At 35.4% G+C, this 20,276-nt stretch overlaps 1 protein-coding gene across 1 annotated transcript; it reads right to left on the bottom strand.

Moving 5' to 3' along the window:
* Positions 1–15,586: 15,586 nt before the first annotated feature.
* LOC129806786 (uncharacterized protein K02A2.6-like) lies at positions 15,587–19,825 on the bottom strand. Its single transcript, XM_055855560.1, has one exon. It carries the CDS (start codon positions 19,823–19,825, stop codon positions 15,587–15,589), a length of 4,239 nt encoding a protein of 1,412 aa, XP_055711535.1.
* Between the last annotated feature and the right edge of the window lie 451 nt (positions 19,826–20,276).

Genomic DNA, 20,276 nt, shown 5'->3' with positions numbered 1-20,276 from the left:
GATTTGGATAAATTTGACTTTTTTGGAAAGGTCTTGAAATTTCAAATCAGTTTTATATTAAATAGTAAAAAAAATAAAGGAAGTACATTGTTTACTTTTGTTAACGTGCTTTTTCTCTGAAAAAGCAAATAAATTTCACCGAACCTGATTACTGACCTTCGAATACAAGGTCCAAACTTCAATCTTCTATCAAAATCTTTCTTCATGAAACACTAACACTAATTCTGGAATGTGCAATGAACCAAGACGTACCACACTACCCTACAGGTTTTTTGGATAGCGGCCATCGCCGTCTTAGCATTGGCAATCAACCTCCAGAGTACACCGGTAGAAAACCGTTTCTAATTCTTTTAGTAATAAATTTATTGAGAACTGTTCTTGAGTTAATAAGCCATGAGTCGTTTTTTGTAAAATATCTAAGTCAAATCCCAAGAAAGTTTACGGTAGGGGAAGGTTTTCAGGCTTCGCACATATTTTGGCTTAGAACAATTTGTGTTTTTCTCATGTTCTTTTAATGAATTTTATCTATCGGTAGCAATATTGGAATAATAGATCAGATTCATATTAGATGAATATGAGAAAAATATGAAGTGTTCGAAGCCAGAATTTGTGCGAAACCTGAAAGCCTTCCCCTATACGAGATTCTAAAGGTAGGACAATAGGGACAATAGGGAATGTAGAATATATCTTAACCACTTTATCGTTTCCAAAGTAGAAATCAATGAAGTAAATTATTTAGGTTGCACTGTAGTCCCTTCTTAAGAAGACATCATCCTTGTGAAAATCTTAAATGAACGCCTGTCAATAGAGATAACAGTTTTCTGCCCCCTATCAAAGTTTCGAATCTGACAGAGAGGAGTGACATTTTCCAATTATATGTAATTTATCTATTAAATAGTCTGGCTATTCAAATCTAAATAATTTCTTCCATGTCACTCGTGGGAACTGTGTTCGGTCGAGTGGCAAAAATGAGTGACAATTATGAAAGCGGGGGTGGATGGATGAGTTCGATGATCAGAAGAGAGTCTTCGGCATAAATGGTAGTCTTCCACCTATCCCATTAGCTGGAACAAGAGAGACATAATGAAGGACAGAGTCTCAAACTGCACGAGATACGCAACGATGCTCGAGCGGAAGTGATGACCGCTAAACGGAAATCTTTATGCCCATGAGAGTGGAGGGAAATCATAAGAGTCGGTGGTCGAGAAAAGAAACAAATCTGTTTCAGTGATGGTTCCCCGAGTAATTGGTGCGATTGTTAATTTTGATTCGCTTCTGTGGACTTGCTTGCTTGACGACTCTTCTGCCGATGGAGTCCATAATTGTGCGGTGGGAAAAGTCTCGTTGGATATGATAAATACGGGAATTGGGAATCTTCCACGGTGCATGACATTCCACTGTGATGGGGAACGATTTTTCTGTCTTAAACGACCTGAAAGATTTGAATTCCCGGAAATCAGTCAGAATTTCGATGGCTAGGGCACTCCTCCCGAGGAACTTTATTGTGTGACACGATGAAATTTTTAAATAAAATTCCATCAACACTGTCGAGTTCTGAAGAGAGATCAGTATCGATAGTTCTGGCACTGTGGACACTTTTAAGCCGGAGACGTGCAAGAATCAACACTTCATCCTTCAACACGCGGTTATTAAATCAACTCTCATAGCTTGGAAATGTGGATCGTGGGATTTCACAGATATTGAAAGTGACAGAAATGCTCTGATAAGTTCCAGTTATAAGAATATTTAGGACCAACTACATTATTTGAAAATTGACAAAAAGAAAATACAATTAAAATTTATATTTTGGATTTCCAAAAATTTATTTATTAAATTCTTTTGAAGACATATATATATATATATATATATATATATATATATATATATATATATATATATATATATATATATATCGTCAGTTAAATCAGCATTTATCGTAACTTCATTTTTGCGATTTTGAGATATATACATATTTGGAATCAGCGTAATTTTGTTTATTAAACGCACTTAAGAAAAAGAAACTTTTATAAGCCCAATAAAAATTATTTTAAACAAAAATTATCGTAAGTGCCCTTAATTAACAAAAATTTATCAGAATTTGTCGTAACTTCCATTTTTGGGGAAGTTACGACAAATTTCCATACAAAATTTTCAATAATCAGCATTTGCCGTAACTTCTTTTGCTCACTTGCGTGGCTTGTAATTTGCAGCAAAATTGCAATATTTCTCAATAAAACGTTTATAAACTCTTCCAAATATCGAAAGACAGTGCGAATAGTGTAACATGAAATCATTTTAATTCAATATTTGCGAGAAAAAAGTGAGAAAAAATTCCTACCCATCTGTCATTAATTCAAAACAAAACAAGCGACACGGCGCACAAAATTTATTCAATAAAACTTATGAAATAAAAGCTTTTAGGGATAGGGATAACAGTATTATTGACTAATTTAGTCAAATAAAGGCGCTTATTATCACTAGAATAATTCAAATTGATATAATGCATTTTTGAAAATTGTCGTAACTTCCAGAATCTCCATACATTAGAAGTTACGGCTTTATAAACGATGGAAGTTACGATAAAATATTATTGTGTTTCTTCTAACATATATCTCAGTATCTCAGCTTTTAAATAATTTTATAAAGATTTTCTCGAGTTAACTTACAGTTTATTAGTGCCACTTTTATTATTTTGATTCAAAAGTATCGCATTCGGGGCTCATTTTAAAGAAAAATAATATTGAACTGAAAATTTCGTCTCGTGAAAAGTTGCCAAAAGGAAGTTACGCCAAATGCTGATTTAACTGACGATATATATATATCATGAAATTTACAGTTATAAAGTAGAACAGCCTAAGAAGGCACTGAAAGAAAGTGACGGAATTTGGAAAGATTTCATTTGAAAATCACTGAAATTGCACACATAAGGATAATCAAAGGGGATACTTAAAATTTCTAAGCTAAGATTTATCACGAATTCCAAAACCTTTCCAACGAATCCGAATTCATCCCAATCGGATTAAAAATTCTCCCCCTACACGGTAAAAAATATCGGCATATATTTGTTCCAAAAATTAGCTCGTCCACGGACACCATAATTTTTTGCACAATCTTGTTCATTTTACGAGACTCAAAAAGATAATAAATATTAGTAACAAATTTGTTCCAAAATGTAGCTCGTCCACGGACACCGAAAATTTTTGGAACAAATTTGTACCTTCTAGGAGGAACAAAAATATACCCAATATTAGTAATGAATTTGTTCCAATAAATAGCTCGTCTAGTATAAAAGCGTATCCCTCCTCTTACACTCAGTCACCCGTCACAGAAGTGAAGAGGACGCCAAATCTGTGACAATTTTCTTGCTACATGGTTCCACTTTTTTAATTCGAGATTCCCTTCCCCTCTTGCTGCCAGAACTAGCATATGATTTCGTCATGTACGCGTCTGTATAAACCACTCTTGAGTTGCTTTTTATTTAATGTTCCTTATGAATTTTCGCCACCGAAATCCATCTCGACTGAAGTATAGGTCTTAACTGTAAGACGAAATCTTTTACACGAATTTGTTCCCGCCAATGCAAACAAAAAAATTCCCATATGAGAACAATTTCGTTCCAAAAATTACCTCATCCACGGACACCGAAAATTTTTGAAACAAATATGTTACAGATGTAGGAACAATATTGTTATAAAGAAAATGTACCAATTTGTTCCTGATAGCGGGAACAAAACAGCCGAGTGTAACAAATTCTATTTCAGCTTTCAGAAACAAATTTGTATAAAACGAAATAAACTCAAATTTCTAGACATTGCACCGTATCAAGACGGTTCCAAAAAAAACTCTAACAAAATTGTAACTATATTTCGTAACAAAACTGTAAACTAAGGTTCTCTATCTGTTTAGTTAATTTTAGAAGACAGCAAGGGTGCAGTAAAATTGAAATTACATTAATAAAATTTGAGTTGACTTATGCACCGAGAAAAATGTGGATGGTAAAATTTACCATCCTCCATACAAAATTCTAATGGCCGGATAGTAAAAAAGTCACCCAGAAAACGCGATATTAAATCGGACTGTCAAAAATTGTAGAATCTATTGCATGGATAGTAAATTCTAATAACCGGATGGTAAATTCTAATATCCCGGATATTAGATTTTACTAGCCGGATGGTAAATTTTACTGGCAGGATAGTAAATTTTACTAGCCGGATATTAGAACAAAATATGTCGGAAAAATTTATTTTTCCATATTTCCATTAATTTTTTAGCCATTATTTGAGGGCTTGGGGCCCTTTTTGGATGACAATCTCTGTATTTCAAGCCATTTTGATGCGTGAAAATCTTTTTCCAACATTGATGACTATGCCGAGATTTGAACACGCGACCTTTGTGATGACAGTCGAGCATCTTCCAGCTGCGCCACGAACTCCTATAAAGTATTCAAAGCATATCGGGAACCGTTGCATCGGCACACACGATATTCCAAAATGACATTCTAACAGCAGGATGGCAAATTTTACTGGCTTGGATAGTAATTTCAATCCAAATTACTATCCTCCGTTAAAATTTACTGTCTTCCAGTTAAATTCTAACATCTAATATGCGGCCAGTAAAATTTACTATCCAGATATTAGAATCTAAGAGAGGCCAAGGTAAAATCTAAAGGAGGATAGTAGATTTTACCATCCGGCTATTAGAATTTACTATCCATAGAATAGTAAAATTTAAAATGTCAAGATGGTAGATTCTAAAGGAAAGTTTCTATGGAGGATGGTATTTTCTACTATCTTTTGAGACAGTAGAATTTAAAGACACGATTTGTAGAAAATACCATCCAAATTTTTCTCGGTGTGGGTAACTCTTCCGAAGACTCAAGTCGCTATTTAGAACCGTTTGCTCTAATGCACTGGTAACGGTCGAATCGAATGAGATAAGCGAACTAAGAAAGTATTGGCTGATCCGTATGGATTTATTTGTGGAGTTTGGGCAATAAACTCCTTCATACACTTACTACGGAATTATGCACATACAATTATGCAAGTTTGCCAACCATTGAGGGTCAATTTATAAAATCATTTTCGAAATACGCCTGAATGTATACTATTTTGCGACGCGGGAAATTTGAAAACATTTTGCTACTTTTTCAGAATAAAACTTTAATTTCTTATGTTAAGGTTTTTTTTTTTAAATATTCTAACCATTTATTGGAGAACTCTGGCCAAAAGTACTGTTTGTTAATGCATTTCTATTAATGCATTCGCGAGATTTGTTCTACGGCTTATTTATGCAAAAAAAAAAGCCCCTGCGGGTATGCAAATTTTGTCGATGCGTAATGCCATTTAGCGCGTTTTTTTTGGTCCCGAAAATGTGCATTATATCGGGATTGAGTGTATTAGGAGATTGTTCCACTGACCTCTTTTCCTTACAAGGGACAGACTTCCAGCCTTCGCACATACTCTGGCTTCAAACACTTCGTACTTTTCCCTTATTCCTTTAAAGAATCTAATCTATTGTTCCAATATTGCCATAGATAGGTCAAATTTATTAAAGAGAAATGGGAAAAATATAAAGTGTTCGAAGCCAAAATGTGTGCGAAGCCTGAAAGCCTTCCCTGATTTGAATTATTTTTTAAGTAAGCGTTGTGGCTTCCAAGTGAATCCCAGAAGTCAAAAGTCACACTGGACTTACTTGCCTACAACTCTTGTCGTCTTCACACTCGAAAAGAAAATACCTGCCTTCACCTTAAGCTACAGCACTGCGCGAAACATGACAAACAATAATGAGATTTTGTGTTACTTTTGATGATTTTCATGGTCACGGTAGCGGAACGGTAATTCTTGAGAGGAAACGAGCATCGCGCTCCGAAGCCTCCAACTTCCTCCTCTGACGATGCTTCCAGACGGACACTGTCGTCATCGGAAAGCGGATGGATGGGCACAGAAATGGCAGGAAAGAAAATTAAAGGGGCGGCAACTGAATCGGCAAGAAAAATCGGTGGAGCGAGCTCAAGCGGAAATTGACACATTTTAGTGGTATTCTCTTCATGAGCTTCCCAGGGCACACTGTCCAATCTTTTCTCACACGGAAGGTGCTTCAAGGATCTGCCTCCCATGAAGTTCCGGATCTCCCCCAAAGCGTCACTTTGGGCTGGGTGTCGTAAGTTTGTTACATAAACCGCAATGTACCGTGACAATTTGGTCAAATCTCACGGTTGACTTTTTACTTCCTTCGTCAGCGTCGCCAAAAAAAATGAGAATTTGATGCAGTATTAATTTCATTTTCTCAAACATAAATTTTCCCGCTGAAAAATTGGGTCAAATTTTTAGACGGAAAAGAGTGTAAATACTTTGCTCACATCGATAAGCACGCAGCGATTGCGGTGACTATGCTGCATAATCCATTACGTGAGTTCACACGTAAACTATCTTTTCTCCCGTACGTATATGGAAAGAATGCACATAAAATTTCACCAAATGCAAGAAGTGTTCTTGAATAAGAGGTTGCCAGACACTTGTGATTAAATACATGAAAGTGCAAATACAACTTTGGTTGCATGCATTCGACGGCTCTTGATCGTAATCTCAACCACTTTTCTCACCACAATTCCAAAGAGCAATACGATAAATCACGGAATCTGGTAGAGATGATCAAAACAATACGCAATTTGTAAGAGATTCGAAGTTTCATTCACTGAGAGAAAGCTAGTGATTACGGGAAGGCTTTCAGACTTTGCACACACTCTGGTCTCGAACACTTCATTTTTTTTCCAATATTCCTCTAATAAATATGACCTATTTTTTCAATGTTGCCATAGATAGGTCGATTCCTTAAAATAATATGCCGAAAATATCAAATGTTCGAAGCATGTTCGAGTATGTACGAAACCTGAAAGCCTGGTCTTAGTTTGTTTTAGTTTATAGGTGCTGTGATTTAATTATCTGAACTCTACCGAAAAGCCTGGATTTGGAGTTACCTGTACATAATGAGACTTCTCCCCTCCTGAAGGATCTGTCTGTCCGTTATCAAACTTTGAAGCCAAACGATTAGAGATTGCCAACTGAAGTTTTTAGAAGATTTCCCTTAAGTTGACCTTCATATCACTAAACATAACCATTATTTCTCATCTCCCTCTCCTCGCCAAATTCATGGATTTTGAATTTACTCGGAAATACGTACTGTGATTTTTTTTAATTTTTGGATATATTTGGCTCTAGAGATCGTATTTTTCAACCGATTTTGACAAATTCGGTATCATAGGAAAGGTATTGGAAAGCTACATAAATATGAACAAATTGCAATCGGTTTGGTACCTGTAAAAAAATCTATTATGGACCTATATTGAATTCCCATCTGGGATTAATATACAGTGAGTGTCAATAGTTTGTTGCCTAATGGATGTTTGAGAAATCAAGTGAAAAAAATGTTAGAAAAAAATACTTTTCCAAATTTTTCTTTTTGCAGATGAGTTCCTTGTAATCCGTAGATATTATTTATAGTTCTCAAAAAAAATAATTAATTTTATTTCATATCAAAAATAATTGTTTTCCAAAAGTTGGTCATTTTTGAAAAATCAAAAGTTTGTTGCCTCATTAAAAAAAACTAATTCAAAATGGTGAAAACGTGCAACCAACTTTATGTAAACCGGTTACATTTTGAGCTTATGTCATTTGATAGGCAAATGGTGGATTTGTACATTTTTAAGGCTGTCAATGGTAAATATATAGGTGTAAAAGTGATGATAAATAACAAGAAATAATCAGTTTTTTGATAATTCATAATTTAGGTTATAATGGCAAATTACAAAAAGTTGAAAGGTGGGATATTGTCCAGAGATACTGCTGGAAGGAATCGGCGTCGCTTAATTGCCAAATTTTATGGAAATTCATGAAAAGTTATACATAAAATGGTCAAATATTATAGTTATGAGGCATGAGTACATCTGGAAAACGCTACTGGTAGACCCAGGGTTTCGACTCAGAAAGTCGATAACCGCATTCTAGGTATCTCTGATAGTAACCCCATGATGTTTGCTTCAAAAATTCAAAGTCGGCTGGTTACAGAAGGCATACAGGCTTCAAATGCTTCGAAAATCAAGTCAGTGCCCAGACTTTAAATAAAATCCAGCTTTAGGCATTATTCAGGGTCTTAATGCTAGGATTTGAACGATAAGAGTTAATTCAGGACTCAATTTTTCTATAGGGGTATTTTTTATAGAAACTTCATAAAAGTAAGGTATGAAAGATAGGATTCAAGCTATAATTTACGCTTATCTAGTCAGACGGGAAGTTGTGAATTAGTAAGCGCTAAAAAAGTTTGGAGCAAAGAAAAACACTCTTAATATTGTAAACTTATTTCCAACACTGAGAAAAAAATGGAGGTGCTATTAACTTTTTTTCCTCATAACTTTGACACTTTTTAGGTGTAAAAATATATCAACTTTTTTTTAATGTTAATTTTACACTTTTTTAAGAGTAAAAATAACATGAAAAAGGGTAACTTTAAACCCTAATACACCTAAAAAGCATAATATTTACACCGATTTAGGATCAATAATGCAGGTTAAAATTAACATTTCCGAAATGTTATTTTAACTTTAAAGTAGCTTTAAAGTTTTAACTTTAACTATAACTTTAAACTTTAAAGTTAAAGTATCTCTTTTTATAAGAGCAACTAATTTTATAATATAAGTATTCTGTTTTTTTTTCCTCTTCTCTTTTTCAAGGTAGCAAAGACACCAAAAGCAATCAAGATAATTTAAAAATTTAAGAATTATAATTTTTTCTTTCTTTTTGAATTTATTTCACTTCTAAAAAATGTATTGACTTTTTTGTTTTAGTAATCGATCATTAGACAGGTATGTAGATAGAAAATTGTAACAAGAATTGTAGCTCTTTATATGTACCTGACTTTTTACATGTATAAGGCATTTTGCCGATACATAATAAATAATAATAATAATATTATAATAATAATAAAAAAATAAAAATAAATAATAATCGAAATGTTCGAAAAACATTTCGATATCGAACTTTCGAAGGTCTAAGTTTAATCACTTTGAAGGGCCTACTTTTAAACCAATTAACTTAAATTTAGATTTTTTGAAAGATATTGAAACTTCCAACCCAACTGCATTGGACTTAATCAGTCATGAGTCCGTATAATACCCGCAATTGATGTATTTTTCTTAAATATTTTACAAGAATATTTCGTATTTGTTCGAAAGCTTGTGAGGTAGTCAAGGTGAATATGTCGTCCTTAGATACATATGTTTGAAAAATATTTCGATATCGAATTTTCGAGGGTCAAAGGTTGGCCACTTTAGTCAAAAAATTAGTCATTACGAACATTGCGAAGCTTTCTTGGGATCGTACGAAGCATGGACACTTTCCCCTACCAGCTTTTATTAGCCTTTATTTTGTGTTGATACATAATTTATGTCGCTTAATCATTTTGGGTATAGGGTAAGTGTGCCAAATTTCGGCATAGTTGCATGCAAGCGTCAAAGTCTCAAGTTTGAAATGTAATATTTTAAATAAAAATTGATTTTTTTTATTCCTTCTTCTGAAAGAGTGTTGCTTGGAACCTTGTAGACAGTTTATCGTCTTTATTTACTCTAAAATCATTCTTAATACATTTTGAAATGAATAAAATTGTAGACATAGCTTTGGTGCCCTATTTCGGCCACCTTCATTCTCATAGTTCCTTGCCCTTCGGGAATTCTTCCAATATCTTTTTCACGTTATCTCGTTTGTCGTAGCTACATTTTTTGTTATTCTTTTATTGTATAATCTCTAGAGTACGTAAAGTCTAAAGGTTCATGTAAATTCGAGGAACAAAAAAGGTGGCCGAAATTGCAAGCTGGCTGGAATTAGGCACACTTACCCTAAGGTGTTTTCAAACATTTATAATATTCGACAAAATTTTTCTCTCAGTGTAAAGAGTATCTCACATAATTGAAAGCTCTGGAGATGGTACAAATAACATCATAATTCATTTCGGATATGACATTTTTGTGAGAATCAGTGGCTTAATTTAAAAACTGGCACACGCAATGAATGATGCGTGATCCAATTGAGACAAGTTGTCTTGTGTTTTCAGGAAAATAAGAGAGGGTTAAGGTCAGAGGTCACACTTCCGTATTTATGCACTGACAGATATACAAATTACCCGCTTTTTTTCCTCCACCACTTTTCATGTACAATTTTCTGTCCAATTTAGTCAATGTCCCTTCTCAATGTATGAGAATTTAAACAAGCAATTAAAATGACTAATTTCACTCTCGATTAGAATTTAGATTGAAGTGGCACATTACTGGGTAGTACACTAAGAGATGACTAATTACTTCCCCATGCCATCGAGATGAGGGATCTTGGTGAGATGAAAATTGTGTTAGATTTTCTTTCATCTGCACATCGATGCGCCTTATGTTAATGCTTTGGGAGAGGCCCCATTTCTGGACATATAGCCATTCCACATGGCGACTGTGGCGATGATGAGTCGGGTCAGAGGTCAAATGCCGCCAATTGAGCCAATCAACAGCAATTCCGCGCACCATTCTTTTGAGGCAACATCTTGGGATTAGGATGGAAGCATCTCACATTTGCTTCTTGGCTTGATTTTGGTGAACGCGCAGAATTTTGTCATATATCAAATTGAAATGATTAATTTATTTATTTTTGGTCTCCAATGCTCTCTCTAACTTGGGCTTAATTGTCTTAAAAGTGAGAGTTAAATCACGAAGCACCATTTCTCATCCAAATTGCTTGGAATTTGCATACAGTGTCCGTCGCTTTTGCGTGAATGACTTTTTGCTTGTCGATGGCCTAATGAGCTTCTCGCAGAAGCTAAAACACGAGAGGCACGTACATAATTAGGCAAAAAGCCCCAATAATTGGTCTGTTCCGTCAGGTTGTTTTGGTGCCTTTTTTCCCCGCAAATGGTCAGGAGAGATTTAAATCGCCAAATTGACCGAATTCGCAAGACGTCTGATTTGTTAGTATTTCCGCCTGAGTTTTTTTACCAACTCAATACATACAATAATATACTGTATCAATTGAGATTTGCAACATGAATTCCGGTAAATGACTGTGTTAAAAGTCTTATTTTATGTTTTTGTTGATCACATAACACACAAATTTAGTTTGAAGTTTAATGGATTGAGACTTACGTTTTCAACACTTCAGCTTTAAGTTTGATTTTAACTGAGATTATAAAAAGTTACATGTCCTAGGACAATTCTGAATTAGTCAGGGGAACAATTAAAAAAAAATCAATTTTATATTGGGAAGACGATTCGTCCTGCAAACCGGAGTATCCGAGCTGTACGATTAATAACTTATATTGTTGTCTGGGGCCCTGGGATAACCAATTATCCACTCTTCAAGGTCCAGAACACAGAGCTCCATGCTACCGATTTCCCGATCGAACCAGATCGAATATATGATGTTCTATATAACTTTTGCCCAACGAAAACAATCTCGACTGAAGTATAAGTCTTAAATGGAAATTCAACAATTTTTACACAACTTTTGTTTAAAAAAATTCAACAACTTTAGTTAAAATACACAAAACTTTACACTATAATAGTGTGAAAAAATACGATCAAACTATAATAGTGTTAATTATTGATCAAGTGACAAAAAATACCATAAAGTTGTGTATTTCTTCACACTATAATAATGTGAATAACTATAATCATACTATAATAGTTGTAATTTTTAGAATTTCTCAACAATTTTAAATCACAAAATATTATTGAAAAAATTTTATGACTATAATAGTGAGAAATTTTACACAGATCGCAATTAAATAATTAATTTAATCGATTTCACACTATTATAATGTTAAAATTTTACACATTTTCAAATTAAACAACATTGTTGAAAATTTTTCAACTATAGTAGTGGTGATTTTCAATTACGTGACCATAAATTACGAAAATGTTGTATATTTTTCAAACATTTTTAAATTAAACAAATAAAATGGTCGATTTCATACTATTATTGTAGTAAAATGTTACACATTTCTTTACTGTGTAGACTAACTCCCTTGTCCACATATACAGTGGCGGCCATAATAATAGAATCAGCTCCACAAAGAATACTATTTTACTTTTAGCATTTTTGTTTATTCCAATTCGGTGAAATAAATTTGACATAGAAATGTTCAAATAATTACCTTACGTCAAATAAGTGTTGTTTTGGCCGCTAGAGGTCTCTATTTTTCACAGAATACATTAATAGTGAAATTTGGTTTCAACAACACAATAGGATCACTTTTATTTAAATTAAAGAATGTGATCTATAAATCAAATTAGTTTAAATAAAGACATATTTAGAAACCATAAATAACAGTTTTCTAGTTTTTTTGGTCGAATTGAATTTCACTATTGACGTATTCTTTGTAAAATAGAGACCTCTAGCGGCCAAAACAACCCTTATTCTACGATTCTAATAAAATTAGAAGATTTTTACTGTAGTATTATATCAACAAATTGGGAAAAAATACAAGAGTTAAAAAAATATAAGCTTTATAAAACGATTCTATTATTTTGACCGCCACTGTATGTTCTTTGTGCCTCGTTTTCGCTATGTACAATCGGCCGCTCCTGACGTTTCACCGTCCTCGGTAATCGGTTATAGTGAACCGATTATTAAATTCTTTAATTGCAAACCCACATTTCCTTGCAACCCTTGTAAAAATAGATCCCTATACTTTATTTAATAAGGGTTTCTTCTGATATTTCAGTACATTTTTTGACAGTAGTCGTTTAGGACATGTAATTCAGCTCAGCCTATAACTTACATCTCGGACATGAATTCTACTAAAATGTAGGTATGGAACCATCATCAATAACCCATTCAATATCTTATTTATCTAATGACTTAATAAAAATACTCTTTAGTTTTTTTTTATTATTCATGTTTTAATTAAAAATTTTCAAATATGTTACATTGTTCTTTTCTTTGAGACTCATTTACCAAACTGTATGAACTCTACTTAAGGCTATCAGGCTTCGAAGCCAGAATGCTCTCGTTCAGTAATAACCTTCCCGATTTAAGAGCTGTCTCCGGTTGAGATTTTTTCTTTACCGATTCGGAGGTGTATCAGTGACAACTTGCATAAAAATTCGTTGGAAGATCGAAAGTTTATGATGACACACAAACTGCAATTCAAACGTTTTGCCATTCTGAAATTTCACAAAACGTCAAAAATGTCAAAAATACCGAAATTCTAAATGGCAGAACAATCAGCGCTAAAGCGACGAGTACGTGAACTTACATTATGGGCTTCCGGTAGATTTTCGAACAGGTTGGGCTTGACGTTGGAGTGGCTTTGTCTCTTTGAAAGGTTTACTAAACAGAGCCAATATGTGCGAAGCCTATAAGCCATTTCCTGCCTTAAAATGCCCACTTTACCTTCTTGTCTATATTACTTAATAATGATAATTATATTTCGAGATAAAGTATTTGCATTTTACATTTTTTGTGCATCAATATGCGATTCTATTCTATGCATTGTTCTGTCTAAGATATTTCCTAATTCTTCTCAACGATATGTCTAAAATCGAATAGCTTAAAATCTGCTAAATTTAAAATAAATATCCTTCTCAAAGAATATTTAATTATTTTCTGCAATTTGATATTTTTCTCTAGATGAGCTATCCACAAATAATGTGAAAATAGTTTTAAAAGAAATGAAAACAAGCCATCTAAATGGTCACCAATTTAGATTATAATTTAATGGACTTGGGCGATGAAAATAGAGATATTTCTGTCATAAATATCACTATAAAAAATGTTTATTTTGAATCTCTGAAGATCATATGAGTAGGGATTTTTTTTTTCAACCGAAAATTTATTGCTGTGAAATCAATAAAAAAATAAGTCCCCTATGTTTGAAGTATGTCATCGGCAATTTCTTTTGGACCAAATCATAAGAACGGCTCAAATGAGTTCAATTGACTGAAATCTCGTTGAAATTGTGCAACAGGAGAATTGGTCAAATTGTGTCCGAAAATTTTTCGTATCAACCAAATGTTGGCCCCAAACTTATGTAGATGTATAGACAATTTTTTTTTTATATAATTTCCAATTATATACCCATAGACCAGCGACACTTATACCAAGAGTGAGAAAGACGAAGAGAAAAAAAAACTATTTAACCCAAATTCACACACAGATTGGTATTAAGTAATCGTGCAACAAAAGAACTCACAGTTCAATGTGTAATAAATGCATATTACGCGAGTTCTCGTTTAATATACGGAAAGTTACGTGAAAGGAGAAAGTTGGCCGTCTGTCTGCAGCTTATGCTTCGCGCGCGCGGCAAAGTTTTTGACTTGTCTGTATGTTTGCTGGCACTACCTCTCTTTTTTTCCACCTATCCCCATGGTGGGAGTCCGTCTGGCTATTTGGCCCGACTATTGCAGGTCACATCGGAGCCTCATGTCAGTGATATAACTGCATATCTCACGAGGGAATTCTTCAGTGCAACAATTTGCAAAATAGCACCGATGCAGATCGCGCCTATATCGAAAAAGTCACAATCAACTTTTCACACCATTTTGGACACTATTTCACCAGTTCACCACATAACGCACCACCCTCCTGACCCCTACCTCAGCATCATTTCGATTATAAATTACAACAAAATGAATTAATGCACATATCCCGGGGAGATAATTTAGAGACATTTGAGAGGAAAAAGCTTCGAAATAAGATGGGGTTTTTCTATTTCATAACACACTTTACGAGCAGTTAAAGACGATAAAACTTTTACAAAATATCAATTATTTACTTCTTATAGAGCAAATGTCAAAGGTTAAAAATAGTTTGTGGAAATAAAGCTCAAAAATGCTTCTTTTATTTGTTTAAACTCCACAGAAGTGAGTAATACAATTTCTTGATTTTTCAAATCTTTTAGGAGTTTCCGCCCACCACTGGAAGTTCTGTTTCAATACAATTTTGTAATAATTCACTTCGAGATGTTTGTTAATTAATAGCAAAATTTAAAGAGAAGCAGTAGCAAATTCCATTTGGTCTATAATTCACAAAGATTCTATAATTCACATTTAAAATGTCTACAGGTGAAATTAAAAACTCTATCGACAATTAAGTTCCTCAAATATGATCATTTTGGGGTTATAGATAATATTTCTCAATCCTCAAACATGACATTTTTTTTCCAAAAATGTGACGGAATTCACGTGAAATGGACATACTCTAAACTAAGTTAAGAAAATAAAGGTTAGATAATCTCCAGAGAAAAGTATAATAGAAACTCATATATTTTTTAAACTATCCTTAGTTTTACTCAATCTTTTATTTATTTCGGCTATACACATCTACATATGTTGGCTTGGCACCATCGACTGACTGACACTTCAATTATTATCCCGGTTATCCGTGTTTTATTTGCGGCAGTGCTGCCAACTGATACAACAGCCGTCCCCCTCGAAAAATGAAAAAGAACTTTACTTTACATGAACTAAAACAAAGAAAGAATAGATAAATTCACATGAAATTTGATAGAAAGTAAAATTATATGTTTAAACAAGTATGGGAGGCGACTGTTGCATAATTCAGAGGTTAAGGCGGTTCGGAGCTTTGATTATTCTTTGTGAACGACGAGGTTCAAAAACTTCAACAGATTGGGGAGGGGGCATCGCTTTCGATGGTTCTTCATCTGTACTACCCAGCTGATCTTCAGCATCTTCAAATTCACTTGAATCCCCATCACTATCAGTTGAGACTGATCGAGCTTTACCTACAGGGTTATGTTCGTTTAACTCCTGCTCATCTTGCTCCAATCTAATACTGTCCTGCTCTTTCTCTTCCCGACTGTTGGACGCATTTTCGATTTGTGGAGTTTCCGGTACACCTCCACCTTCACCAATGATACTCTCATCTTCTTCAACACCCCCTGATCTGCTACTACCGACATTTTCTGTTCTACTCATGTCATTTCCTACCTTTCTCAACTGATTAACATGCCGCTTCCATTCTCTACCATCATCTAACTTGATAAAGTAATGGACTTTTCCCAATCTTTGTGAAATCCTCCCGAATTTCCATTTGGAACCCCAGCTACCGTAATTACGTGCTGCAACTCTTTCTCCCTCTTGAAAATTCCTACGCGTGGTAACCTCAGAGGAGCTCTTTACTATGTCTTCTCGCGGAACAATTAGATCCAGTCTTGACTTAATCTGTCGATTGAAAAGTTTCACACTAGGTGAAACACCCGTGGTGGCATGTGGAGTTCGGCGGTAGTTTAGCAGAATACTGCAAAGTTTCTGATCTAGTTCGGATTTATCTACTTCTCTCAATACTTCTATTTTTTCCTTGATAGTACGCACGTACCTTTCGGCCTGACCATTAGTAGCCGGATGAAAAGGCCCTCCTGTCTTGTGTCGTATTCCGTTCTTTTCGCAAAACTCACGAAATTCTAGGCTCATGAATTGTCTTCCCTGATCAGTTACGAGTATATCACAGAGTCCGTGAACTGCAAAAATTTCCCTCAACATTTTGATTGTTGTTGTAGTAGTCATATCATTGCAAACTTTTACTTCTGGCCATTTAGAAAAGGAGTCCACCAAGATGAATAAATATTTACCCTGAACTGGTCCTGCATAATCCGCGTGTACACGCTGAAATGGTTTACTAGAATCCTCCCAAACATGAGTAGAATCTTTCGGCGGATATGACCTGTTTTCTTGGCAAATCGTACAATTCAATACCTTTTCTTCTATATCCTTGTCCATCCCTGGCCACCAACAGTACCCTCTTGCAATTGCTTTCATCCTCGTCATTCCAAAATGACCATCGTGAATTTCAAGGAGTATTTTGTCTCTCAAAACCGGGGGAATATACACTCGTGTTCCTCTTATTAGACAACCGCGACATAGACTGAATTCCGTTTGTTCGATCTCAAATCGATCTTTTCGCGGAACAATTTTTCCGTCTTGGAGCCCTTTAATAAGACGTTCAATCTCGCGAGATTTCTCAGTCTCAACCCTAATTTGCTCCGCAGTAACGGGCAACGTGTTCAACAAATTTATTTGAAGAACTTCCGGTTCGTCCATTTCAAAATTATTTTCATTTCCCGCCGGTAACCTTGAAAACACGTCCGCATTAGCATTATCGGCCGATTTCTTGAAACGAATATCAAAATCAAATGCTTGCAAAAATATCGCATAGTGTTGCATACGCATAGCCGCGTAAGCCGGAATCCCCTTTTGTGGATTGAAAATCTTCGTTAAAGCCTGATTGTCAGAAATCAAGGTAAAACGACGCCCGTAAATATATTGGTAAAATTTCTTTATACCAAAAACTATCGCGTATGCTTCCCTGTCAATCTGGGAATATCTCTTCTGGGTGTTCGAAAGTGTCTGAGACACATACTGAATTGGTCGCTCCGCTCCATCTGGATATTTGTGACTTAGCACAGCCCCAACTCCCACAGGACTAGCATCTACAGCCAAAATTAGCTCTTTCTTCGGGTCATAATGAACAAGGAAACTTTCACTTGACATTTCTTTTTTTACCGTGAGAAAAGCCCTTTCGCAATCTTCCGTCCACCTGAAGGGCTCATTTTCTTTTGTGAGTTCAGTAATAGGGTGGAGAACCGTGCTAAGATTCTTAAAGAAGCGCGCGTAATAATTAATGAATCCCAAATACGACTTAGCTTCATCCTTCGTCTTCGGCCGCGGCATGTTCTCGAGTGCGAGAACCTTCTTAGGACTCTTATGAATACCGTCTTTATCGATAGTGTACCCACAATACTCGATTTTGTCCTCAAAAAAACTACACTTTTCCAAATTAACTCTCATGTTCCGACGATCAAGTCTACTCAAAACTTCTTTCAGTCTTTCCATGTGGGTCTTATCGTCCGGGCCAGTAATTTTAATGTCGTCCAAAAAAACTGATACCCCTGGAATATCGCGCAATTCAGAATCCATGAGTCTCTGCCAAATTCCTACCGCCGAAGCCACCCCATACATTAACCTGGTAGGTTGATACAAGCCCTTATGTGTGTTAAGAGTCAGCAACTCTCTGTCCTGTTCCCTTACCTCCAGCTGCAAATATGCTTGAGTGAGATCTAACTTTGAAAACTTTTGTCCCCCTGCCATGTTCGCAAACAATTCCTCTACAGAAGGTAAAGGATGCTTATCAATAATCAATTGAGGGTTAATCGTCATGTCATAACTTCCACAAAGTCTGACATTTCCATTGGCTTTGAAAACTGGAACTGCAGGGGACGCATACCTGCTCTGGTTGACTTTAACCAGTATTCCTTCCTTAACCAAACGATCGATCTCATTTTCCACCGCTTCTTTTTTAGGAATTGGGACATTTCTATGTTTGAGGAACACTGGACTCGCATTTTCTTGTAATTTTAATTCCGCTTGCATCCCCTCAATTTTCCCTGTTGTTTTCTCAAATACCCTCTTAAAATCTTTTTTTAGTTCAGAGACTAATTTAGTCTTATCAACCTGACTTTCCTGGGCTTCAATTTGCCTAATATCAAGCAACACCTTGTTCCAATTAACCCATTTAGCTCTTTTGATCCATTCCCTTCCAAGTAGTGGGGGTCTCAAGCGATCTTCTGTGAAGTACAGATTCACATTCCGCAACACCCGCTTCCCAATCAGTGCTGAAACCCTTATGAACCCCACAACTGCAATTTTCCCTCCCCCATAATGCAAGAATTCTTTCTTGGTGGGAATTATAGTTTCATCAGGGAAAAAATCATCTTTATACTTTAAACCCGCGATAGAAATGCCCGAGCCACTGTCAACCTCGAATTTTACAAAATCTGAAACTGATTTGTTGTTAATAAATTTGAATTTTAAGTAAACCTTGGGCTCGACGATTTCCTCCACGTGCAAGATGTCATCGACTTCGTTGACTCGTTGAATTTTCTTCTCAGCTGCCTTGGTCTCAGTTTTCTTGGTGTTCTTCTGCTTGCAAACCCTCTGGAGATGACCGGTTTGTCCACATTGATTACATGTAGAATTTTCATGGAAGCAGTTGTTGGCCAGGTGATTTTTTATCCCACAACGGTAGCACCTAACCTCCTTTTTGTTCTCCTTTTGCTCATTTGGTTGAATCTTGTGCACATCCGTCGCCTCCAGCTGCAATGTATCTTGTTTGGTTGCTTTTGCTGTCATATCCTCCTTCCCCTTCTCGGAGGATTCCATCGATTTAGCAATCTCCAAAGCACGTTCCAAACTGAGGTCTTTCTTTTCCAACAATCTCTTTTGGACATCTTTGTCCCACAATCCAAACACAAACTGATTTCGAAGGGATTTGTTGAGATTGTCACAGCTATTACATCCCAAGTTGCAATATTTCGTGAGACCTCTCAAAGCTGCCATGAAATCATCCATACTTTCACCTTCTTTCTGGATTCTCTTTCTGAAGTTCACGTTCTCAACGATCTCCAGTGGCTTTGGATCGTAATAATCCTCCAGAATCTGAATCAACTCATTGTACGAGAGATCTTTCGGCTCCCTAGGTGTAATAATATTACACAGCTGATCATAAGACTCCAGATTCAAGTAGAAAATAATCCATTCTTTCTTCATCGTGTCTTCAGAAATCTTGTACAGATTAAAAATTGTCTCCATTCTTCCAAGCCAACGACGCCATTTTCCTCTCAAAGCGGGAAATTCCTTGATGTTCGTGGGCATTTGAAACGATGACGTCACAACTCTTTGCCCTCCGACCCTATTTGAATTTCCTTGGAAATCTCCTTGATTTCCATCACTGGAACTTGCTCCATCACCTTGAGCAGTATCATTAGCTCCTCCTTGAGGCATTTTCGATGTCGTCGCCACTAAACTATCCTTAGTTTTACTCAATCTTTTATTTATTTCGGCTATACACATCTACATATGTTGGCTTGGCACCATCGACTGACTGACACTTCAATTATTATCCCGGTTATCCGTGTTTTATTTGCGGCAGTGCTGCCAACTGATACAACATTTTTAATAATATTGTCCAAAATAATTGAGTTTGTGCCTTTTCAACAAGTAGGTGGCGAGAAGTGGTTATTTTTTAATTTTTAATAAAAATATATTTTTTAAGTATTCTACCGTTAAATTGAGGGACTATTAGTTTGATATATCTATAGACAACATATCTAAGTAACTTTGTGTCAAATTTAAGTTACTTTACAATAAGGGTTTAAAAATTATAATTAAATTAATTTCAGTTTTTCCTAAGTGGCGATAAGTGGTTACTCCACCCTAACTACGTTTTACCAAA

Source organism: Phlebotomus papatasi, chromosome 3, assembly GCF_024763615.1.
Source record: "Phlebotomus papatasi isolate M1 chromosome 3, Ppap_2.1, whole genome shotgun sequence".
Classification (NCBI taxonomy): domain Eukaryota; kingdom Metazoa; phylum Arthropoda; class Insecta; order Diptera; family Psychodidae; genus Phlebotomus; species Phlebotomus papatasi.
This window is presented reverse-complemented; position numbering and strand designations above follow the sequence as displayed.

What these genes read in the sequence shown, in the direction of transcription:
- LOC129806786 (XM_055855560.1), bottom strand. Translation starts at nt 19,825, where the DNA reads ATGCCTCAAGGAGGAGCTAATGATACTGCTCAAGGTGATGGAGCAAGT.